The sequence below is a fragment of the Balaenoptera borealis genome, assembly GCF_965194805.1.
Source record: "Balaenoptera borealis genome assembly, chromosome: 1".
NCBI lineage: Eukaryota > Metazoa > Chordata > Mammalia > Artiodactyla > Balaenopteridae > Balaenoptera > Balaenoptera borealis.
In genome coordinates, this window is record NC_138860.1 from 103817512 (window position 1) to 103830992 (window position 13481).

Genomic DNA, 13481 nt, shown 5'->3' on the forward strand with positions numbered 1-13481 from the left:
TCAATGAGTGCAGCAGGCTGATTCTTACGGTCAAGCGTGTTTGGGAAACACTGCCTTTTGCTTAAATTAAAAATATCAGCCTAGCATCTGTAAAATCCTATCATCCAAAGGAATTTTCCTGCTTATCATCCTGACAAACACAAGTCTAGCGGATCTGTAGAGGGTAAGGACAGCGATGAGCAGAGCCAATGAAAGCTTGTTACATTAAGCTGTCCCTGTTTTCACCAGTCCTTAAGGGTCAGACGTTCACAGCATGTTGGCAAAGAGAAATCATTGACAGCCATGTTATTACATTACCATTCTCAACGTAATATCCAAGATTAATTGATTTTACTACTTAAGTCTTTGTTATAGAAAGTTTTAGCTTCCTAAAATATTAAAGGCTGGTATTGAGAGAAAAAAATCACATTGTTTGTTTTCAGCATTTTCTCTTCTATTATTCTTTGCTCCAAAACATCAAATTATAACAGACTTTCAAAAATCTTAATTCTAGAGTCTAAACGTATTTTATATATTAAGATTTTAAAAAGAACAATATTTTAATACATAAATATGTTCATTCTTTCAGTGAAATATTCCTTTATTCAATTATTTGTTTCCAATTGATTTTATAGACTAAAAGAGATCTATATTTTAAAATACGCAGGAAACATAGAAAATGTTCTTTACCCTATTCTGTTACTGTCAATTATTACATGGCGATTTTTAGAATAAGTGTTTGGGCAAAGTAATTATAATCTGTTGAGTAGGTTGTGCTTATATACAGAAGATATAATACAGTAAAGTAATTAAAAATAAATTGGCTGTCCTTTAATTGCATTCAATTCTATGAATAATCTGATTTAATGTAGAACCCCAGTTTCTCTCTTGAAGAAATTTAGTTGCAAGAATTCTTAATTAGACACTTGAAAGTCATCATTCTTGTAATTTTCAGGATTGGAATATTCATGTTACTTGACTTGCCATATTTTTTGGCAGTCATATTAATAGTTATTTTACTTTGGAGCCACCAGGAGGCTCTAGATACCTAGCATTTTCAGGCTTAGCATAATTTTAACCTTTTTGCACTTTGATTCAATGCAGTATTTAATTGAATCTCTATTGATTTAAATAAATCAGAAACTTCTTAAACACACAAAGTATACTTCTTCAGCATGAAGTAACTATTATCACTATGTTCAATTTTAGTATTCTAAAGCTTTTTAGGAAGATGGATGGCCTAGTATTTATTTTTTAAAACTCACAACACTTTTATAAAGTGGTTTTATATTTTTTTCCAGTTACTATGCCAGGCTTTTGTTGCACTTTGTGGATTGTGTAAATATTTGGAAGAGGCGTTTATCATAAGGACTTATTCTCCTAAGGAAAAATAGACAAATCTAGGAAAAAATGCTTTGACATTATTTCAGGACAATTATAATGACAACAATAGCATCTGTTCTTGACATTTTATTGCTATAGAATTCAGTGTCTGAGAAGTTTCTGAGTATAACAGCATTAATATTTGCCAAGTTTCGTAAATGAATTCAATGTGTACCCGATTCTGTAAAAATGTGTTTCCTCTAGTACTCCACCACAGTGTAATGATAAATAACGCCTGTGTATCATCGTAAGTGCTCTGATGGCACACACATTAAAGAACACTTCAATGTGATTTCATGAAATTTGCTTCTGTGTAGTTATCAGTAAAATATAGACTTTTAAATATAGTTCACACACTGGAATACAGTCAAAATCTGAGAAGAGATGTATTTCAATCAGAGGACTTGAAAATTTTGTTGTATTAACTAATAAAATCATACTATTTGAAGAAATGTATTTTGAATAATGTTTAATTATTTCAAGTGAAAATGGTAGGGCAAAACAGGTTAGGGAATTACAAAATTAAATGATTATGTCTTCACCTTTTCTCTACAGGGGGGGCCTGGTTCCTCTGGGGCCAAAGGTGAGAGGGGTGATCCAGGTCCTCAGGTAAAAATTAACCTATTTCACTTATTTTATTTTTGACTTTATCTTATCTATTAGGGTAATTGAAGTGTCTGCCATCTGTTTTATGAGTAAAGAAATTACTTACATTACCTTTAAGCTCACATCACCTTCTCTAATTGAAACATCTCTAATGGTCAGTTGACTGCCAATAACTTTATTAATTTAAACAATATTAAAAGAAGATAATAAGCTAGAATGGGAAAGTCTTGATAGTAATAGGTCTTCAGAACGTTAAATTGGCTTGAGATCATACAGAACAGAGAAGCACTATTACAATTGTATTTATAGTGGCCCTGCCACAAGCCTAACATGTTTCCCATGGAGAATAAAATCTAATAAGTTCTCTCAGAAAGAATATTTAATATACCTAAAAGAAGCTAATTTTAAGCCCTTTGTAGAGCTGAGGAAATTAAGAGAAATTGAGAACATCTGACCTGAAATTCTTAAAAAGATCTTACATTATATTTACATGGTGCCAAATTAAAAGTATTATTTTTCCTTGAATGATAATAACTAGATAGAGACATTCACTATAAGCACATTATGAATTATACTTATTCTAGAAAACTGGAAAAGCAAAATGTGATGTATTTTTAAAATTCATTTTTAATAAAAATGCTTTCTGATATACTCAATACATATAAACTCAGATTGGGCTATAGGAGCTCTCAAGTGGCCATCCAACTAAATTTTTTCTTTTTTTAAAATTAGTTTTATTTTAACAATATTATAATGTAAACTTGAATGTGAACACCTATATGTATTCTTCGTCACCACCACCACAGTCGTTAGGATAGAGAACAGTTCTGTAACCCCAAGCAATTTCTTGGTGCCACTTTACAGTCACAACTTCCTCGTACCCCTAATACCTGACAAGCACTGATCTTTTCTTCATCACTACAGTTTCATGTTTCCAAGAATACTACATAAATGAAATCATACATTATGTAACCTTTGAGATTGGTTTCTTTCACTCAGCATAATGCCTTTGGGATTTGTTGCAGTTGATGAGTGCATCAATAGTTTATTCCTTTTTGTTGCTGAATAATATTCCCCTGTTTGGATGCACCACAGTTTATTCTGAAATGAGAAAAAATCCCCCCCAAATTTAGAAAGATATTTGGGTGACACGGAATGTGGCAACCTTCTTTGTCGTGCTTGTTAAATGTTGCCATAAAGAGATGGAAAACATTTGTACCTTAACTGAGAATTGCATAAAAATATTGATATGTCTTTTGCAAAGTTTATGAACTTTTGGGTCAGACTCACCTCTTGACAAAATAGATGAATCTGAAAACATTCTTCAGTAGTTTTCATGGTCTTTGCAGTTTTCCTTAACTCCAATGAGATGCAATATCAAATGAAGGATCATTTTCATTAAAAACTAACAAGATTTGTCCTGTTATTATTGCTCCTTGCCTTCCAGATGGGGTATAGGATAGAGTTTTCTTGCTGCAATATTTTTTTAAAAGCTATATTCTTTTAACCTCTAATTATTAGGCAACCTTAATTTCATATTTCTATAATCAACATTTCACAGCAATCATAAGAATTATTTGTAATTTTAAATATGTGTTACATTTTCTACCTCACTCATTATATGCATATTGTTTAAACTTAAAAAGGGGTATAGTTAATTAAATACAAAGGCCTATATACTATTTTTACTGGATCTATATTTGATCTATTATTAGCTGTGTAATTTTATTTTAAAAAACACATATATTAATTCACAAATAAGACATTGATATATATATTATATATATCAATATATATAATATTATTATATATATATATTATATATTATATATAATATATAATATTATATATTATATTATATATATTATATATATAATATATAATATATATATTATTATATATTATTATATATTATAATATTATATCTATCTATCTATCTATATATATATATATATTGATATAACATTGTATTATACTGCTTCAAGAAAGATATTGAGAATCTTTAATCTGACATGGCATGGTGCCAGTCAGTAATTTGAATTAAGGTTTGCCGAGTGATCCTCCAGGATTTTGTAGATGATTGAAAGAAATATGTACCAGGCACTGTGCTAAATTATGGGAGTATAACGGAGAAAAAGACTTAGTCCAAAATCACAGTGGTTAACAATTTAATGGGAGATTCAACTATGAAAAAAAGACAATTATAATCCAATGTGATACCTGCAATAAAAGAATAAATATCTAGAATAGGATCTCCAAAAAATGAAGAGAAAGGTGAAGGCAAAGAGAAGAGGAATAAAATGGAAGTGTTTTCAGTCAAGTGAACTGTAAAACTGCAAGGTTTTGATAACATATTTAGCAATTGAGGATTTTTTTTAGCTTAAAATATCACTTTATATGCCTTTTGTTTAAATGTAATCGCATGTCTATATAAACTTAAGAAAATAGCATGACTCTTTTTTGGCAAGAAACCATTTAGAAAAATCGATTCTCTTGTCTTTTTGCTTTATCTAGACTTTTACATAAGAAATAATTTTCTTGTGTTAAAATGATTAAGGTAAAGCTAAGAAGATATAAATTTCTAAAGCCATTTCTCTTGATGTGATTAAGTTTATTGGTCAGGAATTCTATAAAATTAATTAATTATGATGTTTTGTATAGGGCCCTCGTGGTGTCCAAGGTCCTCCTGGTCCAATAGGAAAGTCTGGAAAAAGGGTATGGTTAATTTTCATTGTACATTTTGAGGGCATCTGAAATCATCAGTTATTTTGTTTTCTTTTATTCTGTGCTATTTGGAATCCCTTTTGCTTAGTCATGTTCTTGGTATTATCAGGGTCGTCCGGGTGCTGATGGAGGAAGAGGAATGCCAGGAGAACCTGGGGCCAAGGTCGGGAGCTCATCTCATACATTTGTATTTTCAGATCTCGTATCTCAGTTCACCCCTGAAATTTTTATATTTTAAAATAGAGTTTCTTGATATGAAAGAATATTTCACACTCAAATTACAGTACAGAAATAGGCTGGGAATGTGATGATGATGGTGAAGGTGGTGATGATGATTGATGATGATGATGATGGTGATTTTACAGGGGGATCGAGGATTTGATGGACTTCCAGGTCTGCCAGGTGACAAGGGTCACAGGGTAAGATATACCATTCTGTACATTTTATACTTTTTTATATTGGGATAATACAGGAATACTACGAAATATTGATACACTAAGATATAAGAAGAAAATTAATTTAAGTATTTGTGAACTCATGTAAATTAGTACATCTACTAGATATTTGAAGAAAGATAAGTAGAATTATATGTGCGATACTCATATAAGTTCTTTACTTTCTTTTAGACATTAAAATACTCATTTTACACAAACATAAGTTGAGGTGGAATCTTTATGTACATGTATATGGAAAATACATTTATAGAACAAGTGTGGAGATTTAATTTTTGCCTCTAATTTTTTGATAATTGCCTCAATTTCCTTCTTACATTTTGTCTGTGGAAATATACTCAAAAGAGGACATCTATAGGCAGTTTGTCATTAATATAACAATATACTGGGCACTGTATTTTATTATACTAATTAGATGGCTCCAGTAGATTGAGACACCACAGGCTACTTCTTTGTGATAATATTAGTTTGCAATCCGGTGCAAGAGCTTATAATTCACTAAGGCTAAACAAAATACAATGTTGAACGGCAATCCAGTCAATATTTTTAGTGGGAAATTAAGCAAAGATGTGGTCTTTCGAAAAAAGATCAGCTTTGGATCTTCACATTTTTCTTCTCCAAAAGTTAAGAAGGAAGATGGGACAACCATTAGGAAATTGGAGAATATAAAAAAAATAGAAAGATAAAGAAAAGAAAGCACTATGAATGTCTAGCAAGATATTTAGTGTGTGCCTATCACATGTTGAGAAAAATATATAATTTTGTTTTCTAAAAAATCCAAAAACTTCTTTAGTCTTCTAGAACTGTGCTGTTTTAATAAGAATTATTTTAGAAGCAGAAAAAATGTAAATTAAATAAAAATCAGCAAAATGTATCCATGTTTAAGACAGTTTTCAGCAGAATACTTTTCTATTAGTTTGTAATAATTAAATGTCTGAAAATTATTTGGGAATTTCATTTAAACCTTTTTGTTTTCAAAATTGAGGGAACATTTTTCCTAGCATACTAATATATAATGCCAGTTAATGTAAAATTATGATTTATCTTTGAAGTGTTTTAAGGAGGGAAAATAGAGCATAAGTTTTTTCTGCAAATGTTCCGTTATATTTGGTAGGATAGCTGTAGGATAGACAAACATTCTAGTTTATTTCGTGTTCTACTTATACTTGGATTTATTTAATAGGGTGAACGAGGTCCCCAAGGTCCTCCTGGTCCTCCTGGCGAAGATGGAATGCGGGTATATTAAACTTCATTTCTTTTAAGAAATATTTAAAATTAAAACATAGAACAAAATCATGCTGAAATGTTACATTGTCTGATTGCATCACTCTCCCATTCATTTTGTCCATGACAGGGAGAAGATGGAGAAATAGGACCAAGGGGTCTTCCAGGTGAAGCTGTAAGCAACTTTCTTTTTTTTCTTTTTAAATAATACCCCGTTTTGAAGGAATAATGATTGGTGTTAACATACATAAAGTCAATAATAAACTCAGATGACTATTGCCATCTTGCTTAAGCTAACCAGGTAATTGTTATGTGAAAAAACATTTAAAAATGATACTCAGAGCTCTTCTTTTGTTAAAGAAAAAGTCTTAGAAAATCAAGAGAAAAAATTGTGGGATATAACATCTTGTCAGGCAAAAACCTTACCTAGTTTTTGTTGCTGTTTTTTTTGTTTTGTTTCAGTTTTTATATCATCAATAGCTCTAGAATCTATTTATGTGTTTAGGATAAATTAATCTTATTATCAGAAGAAACACAAAAATGAGGTGCTTAGTATATACCAGATATAACTATAAAATTTACTAGATTATATCCTTTTTCCACTGATTTTTACAAATGAGGAAACTGAATTGGAAAGGTTTACCCAAAGCTAGTTAATCAAAGAACCAGACTAGAAGCAGGCCTCCTAGTTTTAGTCCTAGTTTGCCACATTATAGAGCCTGTCAACTAAAAGGCATAGTAGCTCAAGTGAATATGACAGTAAATCATTGTATTCACTTTTCTAAAGAAGGAAAAGAAGGAGGAACAAATGGAGGAGGGGGAAGAAAAAGAAATTATTTGTCATAATAATTTTAAAAATCAAGCAAATGGTTTCTCTAATCTTGCTAATATAGTTATCCAGCTGTTTGTTTCTTTCTCTCAGTAGAATATTCTTTCAAGATGGAATTTACTTAAATGTAAAATAAATGAGAATCAGGACTCTTCTATTTGTGTAGTCTATCTTATTAAATAACAAGATTTAATAAGATTCAGTGTTGCTATTCAAATTGGAAAAAAATGACACAAAAGTGACTTATTTAAAGCATTAAAATATTTCCTATTTTTAAAATTTCCCAAGTGATTCATATATAAATTTATAAAATCAAAGATATGGCTGTATTAAAGACTTTCTTATCCATCTTGGCTTTTGGATCAATATAAACACTAGACATTTGTGTCACATAAAAATGGCATTTTAAACACCATTAAAAGAAGATGAACAGATATTTTAATCTAAACATTACATTAAAATTTATTTAAAGGAAGAGGCATGTTTTGAAGGCATTTCTTATGAGAATGTGTTTTTCTTTTCCTCCTAGGGTCCACGAGGTTTGCTAGGACCAAGGGGAACTCCAGGACCTACAGGACAGCCTGTATGTATTGTTGAAAACATTCAAGATTTCTTAGGGAAAGCTTGTTGCCAGAATTTTTAAAGCCAGGAGGCTGTGAAAGCTTTCAGTAGACAGCCAAGGGTTTACTGCTCTGTTATATTCTAAGGCCTAATGATGCTGCCTACCAGTTTAACTGAGCATACCCCACTCCACTGGCTTCTTTTCTCTTCCTTTTAGTTTACTTATTTTATTGTTTCATGTCAAATTCTGAACACGCAGTGGAAAATGCTGTTAGGTTGTCTCCATGGGCATGGAGAGGAGAGTATAGACCTTGCTTTTTCCCTCATTTCCATTAAGTTCTAAAATGATTTTTTAGTCAACCTAGGCTACTGGGTGTCATGCTCTTAGGTTAGTCTTCTAAATTTTCCATTGTAGCATCTGAACTTGTAAACACTCATGCATATTTTTTTCGTCACTGAAGGGTATCGCAGGTGTAGATGGCCCCCCAGGACCAAAAGGGAACATGGTATGTAGGAAATATCCATAAGATAACTTGTTTCTGTAACCTAAGTACTAACAAACCACTTTTGTTGCTAAATCTAAAATTAAAATTTCTTACAATGTGTTGCCAAGTGCTTTTGCCAGCATTAATATTTTGCAAGATTTTCCAGATTCTCTATAGGGAAACATGATTTGGGGACTGTTTTTCAATTGAGAAGAAAAAACCTATTATGTGAAACAGTTTTATTTAAGACTCTTTATATTTTCCTATGGCAGGGTCCCCAAGGGGAGCCTGGACCTCCAGGTCAGCAAGGGAATCCAGGACCTCAAGTAAGTCTAAACTGTCACAGCTTTTTTGAGATAATGGGGTAAGATGGTATCTTTATACAAGAAAATTGACAGCCTCAGAATTTTCTATGTAGGGCTAAGAGTTTTTATTGTGAATGTAGGAAGATCATTCTTTTTTTTTTTTTTCCCTTGTTAAAAAAATTTGAGCAAATTTGCAGAGGCCTCTTTCTTCCAAGAGAAAAATGAGTCATTCGGTGTTCATGGAATGCCAGGACACCTGCAGGAGGGTTCTGAATAGGATCACATTACATATCTGTCGCCAGAAGAGTAGCTTATGTAAAACTCCTCATAGTGTTGCAAAACTTTCTGGGGAATGTGGGGGGATATATATATATATATATATATATATATATATATATATTCTCATAAATCATTTCATGTAAAATAGAGGGCTAATCATTTACTATTTTAAAAGTGTATTCTTGTGATGTGATTCTTGACATACGAAATGAATTTTTTTAAAATAGGGTCTTCCTGGTCCACAAGGTCCAATTGGTCCTCCTGGTGAAAAAGTAAGTTATTCTGTTGTTCTAGTAATGTCTGGTAAACAAGCTTGTGTTGTCAACTTTAGGGAGGTATAAGGCCTGCCTTCTGTTTTTGATAAGATATTTAAATATCTCAGCATATAAAGAATTAATCTGGAGTTAAATTATGAAAGTACAGGGTGAGCAGCAGTCATTCATATGTCTCTGAACTGTAAATGATAAAATTTCACAGAGTTTCCATTTGGATAACTTCCAAATGTGACATTCTCAGCTATATTAATTTCAGAAACGTACTGATATGAGTGAGTGTTTTCTCTTTATTTTGGTTCTCCTTTTATTTCTCATTATTTAAAAAATGTAATTAGGTTTGCTTGTGACAAAAGGCTTTTAGCAAGGTCTAATTAAGGGAAAATTGTGACGTTATTATTGCCACCATTTCTCATGTATAAATGGCAAATGATGTTCTTGTTAATAACTCAATGTCTGGATCAAAACAAGAATAAGTTTTTAATTAAAGAGATGTCTTTTGTCCCTATCTCCTCTGACAGATTCCCTAAGTAGTATTTCCTGTCCCTTATAGTTACAGCACAGTGTTACCTAATTCTTTCTAATATAATTTTTTTCTTATTTTTGTTGATTTCTATGAATATGCAATTTTTAAAAAATTAACAACTTTCTTGGGGTTAATTTCATACCCTAAAAATTTACTCATTTTAAGTGTACAAGTCAATGATTTTTAGTAAATTTATAGAGTTGTGCCACAATCACATTTTTAGAATACTTATATCACCCCAGAAAGAAACCTTGTGTCAATTTGCACTCCCCATTCCACCCACAAACCTAGACAACCATTGATCTACTTTCTATCTTTATAGATTTACCTTATCGGAACATCTCATGTGAACAAGATATAGAAATGAAATTAATATTTTAATTTAATCATATGAATGAATATAATATGTGACATTTTTGTCTGGCTTCATTTGGCATAATGTTTTTGAGGTTTATCCATATTGCAGCATATATCAGCACTTTGCTCCTTTTTGTTGCCAAATAGTATTCGATTGATTGAATAGACCACATTTTGTTTACTTATTCAGCAGTTGAGGGACATATGAGTTATGTACACTTTTCAGCTATTATGAATAGTGCTGCTATGAATATTTGTAAAAAGGAATTTGTGTAGACATGTTTTCATTTATTTTTGGTAGGTACTTAGAAGTGGAATTGCTGGGTTATATGGTAAATTTATATTTAACATTTTAAGGAGTTTCCAATTGTTTTTCAAAGTGGTTATACCATATTTCCTTCCTATCAACAATTTATGAGGATTCTAGTTTCTCTAGATTCTCAATAATACTTATATTGCTTCTCTTTTTGATTATGGTCATTTTTGTTGGTGTGAAATAGTATCTTATTGTGGTTTTAACTGGCATTTCCCTAATCACTAGTGATGCTGAGCATATTTTTATGTGCTTATTGACCTTTTCTATATATTCTTTGGTAAAATATATATTCAAATCCTTTGGTAACATTCTTACCAAGTTACTTATTATTAATGTTAAGAATTAGCATATCAAACTTAAATGATCTTTAAAGTACTTTTTCTCTGTGCATATTTTCCATATGCTTTCAGTATTAGAGTGCTATTAGAAAATGGTTTATTTATTTAAGATGTTAGGTACCAAAGGTGATTTAAAATCTTTGCTTTAGATCAGAGATTTTGATCTGGACCATTCTTAACATATTTCAGATTAGCTCATCATAATCATAAATTGCACTTGAGGCATGTGCCTATTGAATTTTCTACAATAATTTTATCATCTCTGAACTGATTCCTAGGAAGAATTTGCTTTTAAGGAAAGCTGGTATAGCTGAATTCCCTTTGTTGAGCCACAAGTAAAATATAGAATCTGATTCACTGCACTTCTTGTGGTAAGAAGAGAGCTGTCTTTAAGCACAAGCTGCTTCTTTCTCTGCTTTGAACATATCCAGCTCTTGAGTCCAAAGACAGCCTCTTTCCATCAAAAGGAGAAAGAAACTCAAGAACATGAAGAAAATGCATTTTATTTATATTGCATTTATGGTATATAGTTTATTTTGGATCTATATTACTTTTATTTTCTTTATGATATACTGTCTGTTTATTCTGGCTCAAGAGCCTTGTCTTTCAAAACTTGGTGAATAATGTTTTCAGTTGGATCATGCTATAATCTCACAATTAAATATAATTTAAGTAATGTCATATATTTTTAATTCCCAATAACTTTTATATTTTTGTCCTAAGTTATCATAGCCTATGCTGTTATTATATTTGTGATAAAAGATTTTATAAAGTTCAAGTTAATTAACTAAAATGGATGACAACTATATTGCTTTCCTGACACATTGATAACTTAAATATACTGTTAAGTCCTATGATTTAATTTATGGTTTCAGAATTTACATCACTTATATGTTAATGGCTTTACAGAAAACAAATGGTATTGTATAACTATATGAGCTAAAGAAGAAATAGCAAGACACAAAATATATATTAGTTAAAGGCAAGGACTTTGACGATATGGCTACAGATCTGGATTCATATATATTTCAACTCTGTGATGTATTAACATTAGTTAATTACTCAAGCTCTTTGATGCTGATATTTCATGGAATTTCTTGAGACTTAAAATGGATACTATACATATAAATATATATAATATATATATTATATATTGCTTAACATAGTGCATAGAGACACAATGAATTTTAACTATTTTATTAACATCTAAAATATGGCATTCATTCATTTAACTTTGTTCCCATTCCTGTAGGGAGACACCAAGCACTTAAGAAAGCAGACAAAATATTGTACTGTCATGGAGCTTCCATTTTAAAAAAGATGGACTGATTTTAACTTGATTAAAAAAATCATCCTATAGTACAAGAGTTTTAGTATTTCTCATCTACCCTTAAATATATAGCAACAACATAAAATCCATGTAGTATTGTACACAAGGTCATTGTCTTAGAAATATCACATCTGCTGATAATAATAATTACTGGAATAGTTTTGCCTTTGTAATCAGAAATATCACATCTGCTGATAATAATAATTACTGGAATAGTTTTGCCTTTGTAATCTACATTTTGTTCTGAAGAAATAAGACTATTTCCTGAGAGCGAAAAAATAATTTGAGTGAAAGGCAAAATACTGCCATAAAAAAACAAGTTTTATAACAGTTGTTTCATAATGTTAGATTACTTAACTGTATATGACTTTGCAGAGTGGTGAAGGGAATTGAATCTTTTAAATCCTGTAAATGAGATGCAATTAAATTCAGTTATAAAGTCCAGATTGTTCAATTTAAATGTTATCTTTATTTTTGTGTGTTGTTCCGTAGTGATTTAAGTGAGGCTTTCTAGTTAAACTCTGTACTATCCATGTATATGAATACAATGCTTTTTCTAAATACTTTCTAAGAATGGAAAAATCCTCCTACATCCAGCATCTAGGCTTGCTGATGTATCGTTGCCCTTTTAATTGTTTCTAAATTCTGGCTAATGACTTGACCAGTAAGCAATAATGGCTTAGGCTCTGAAGACTTGATAAAGTTAATTATTCTAAGCAGAAAGCAAATTTTTCTCCTGATGAAGGGTCTACTTCTTGTAATAGTCATTCTTAGCATGTTTCAACCTTACCAATGATCAAATTAAATGAGATTTTAAATCCCCTGTGATTAAACACAGATTAATCTGTTGAATAAATAGTTACTGAAGAACAGTTGATTTACAATGTTGTATTAATTTCTACTGTACAGCAAAGTGATTTAGTTCATTCTTTTTCATATTCTTTTCCATTATGGTTTATCACAAGGTATTGAATATAGTTCCCTGTGAATTGGCACTTATTAACATCATTGATGGAAATAGCCAATATTTGCTTTTTCAATGGTATAAATCAATGTATATTGATTGTATATTGACCTATATTGTTTTCCTTTTTATTCTATAAGTTCCAGTTTGTTGTGGTATGCAAAAACTAACTTGTTAATTAAAAAAGACACATTTAGGACTACTAAGCAGGATGAAAACTAGCATGTCTTTGACAGATGTTAAATTTGGTTTTCATCTATCTTTATATACCATTTCTTCTACATAATATGTTAAAAAGTATTCAGATGTTTGTTGCTTATAGATGAAAGCCAGTGACTCAAGTTAAGAATTTTATTGGCTGTATATTCCTATGTACAAAGTCAGACTTTTCATTATTTTCAATTTTTAAATGAAAATATTCTTTTTCTCTATTTGATTAGGGACCACAAGGAAAACCAGGGCTCGGAGGACTTCCTGGTGCTGATGGGCCTCCTGTAAGTAATAGTTACCTGGTCATTAAAATTTCTATATGTTATTTTCAAAAATAGATT

General features: G+C 30.8%; 1 protein-coding gene across 1 annotated transcript in view; it reads left to right on the plus strand.

The window, feature by feature from the left end:
- The window catches only part of COL11A1 (collagen type XI alpha 1 chain), a 208477-nt gene that overhangs the window by 93427 nt on the left and 101569 nt on the right, over positions 1 to 13481 (plus strand). Inside the window, exons 15-25 of the mRNA XM_082382788.1 lie at positions 1918 to 1971; positions 4630 to 4683; positions 4802 to 4855; positions 5058 to 5111; positions 6328 to 6381; positions 6499 to 6543; positions 7727 to 7780; positions 8220 to 8264; positions 8516 to 8569; positions 9055 to 9099; positions 13371 to 13424. Coding sequence (XP_082238914.1) covers positions 1918 to 1971; positions 4630 to 4683; positions 4802 to 4855; positions 5058 to 5111; positions 6328 to 6381; positions 6499 to 6543; positions 7727 to 7780; positions 8220 to 8264; positions 8516 to 8569; positions 9055 to 9099; positions 13371 to 13424 — 567 coding nt within the window. The remainder of the gene's footprint in view (positions 1 to 1917; positions 1972 to 4629; positions 4684 to 4801; positions 4856 to 5057; positions 5112 to 6327; positions 6382 to 6498; positions 6544 to 7726; positions 7781 to 8219; positions 8265 to 8515; positions 8570 to 9054; positions 9100 to 13370; positions 13425 to 13481) is intronic.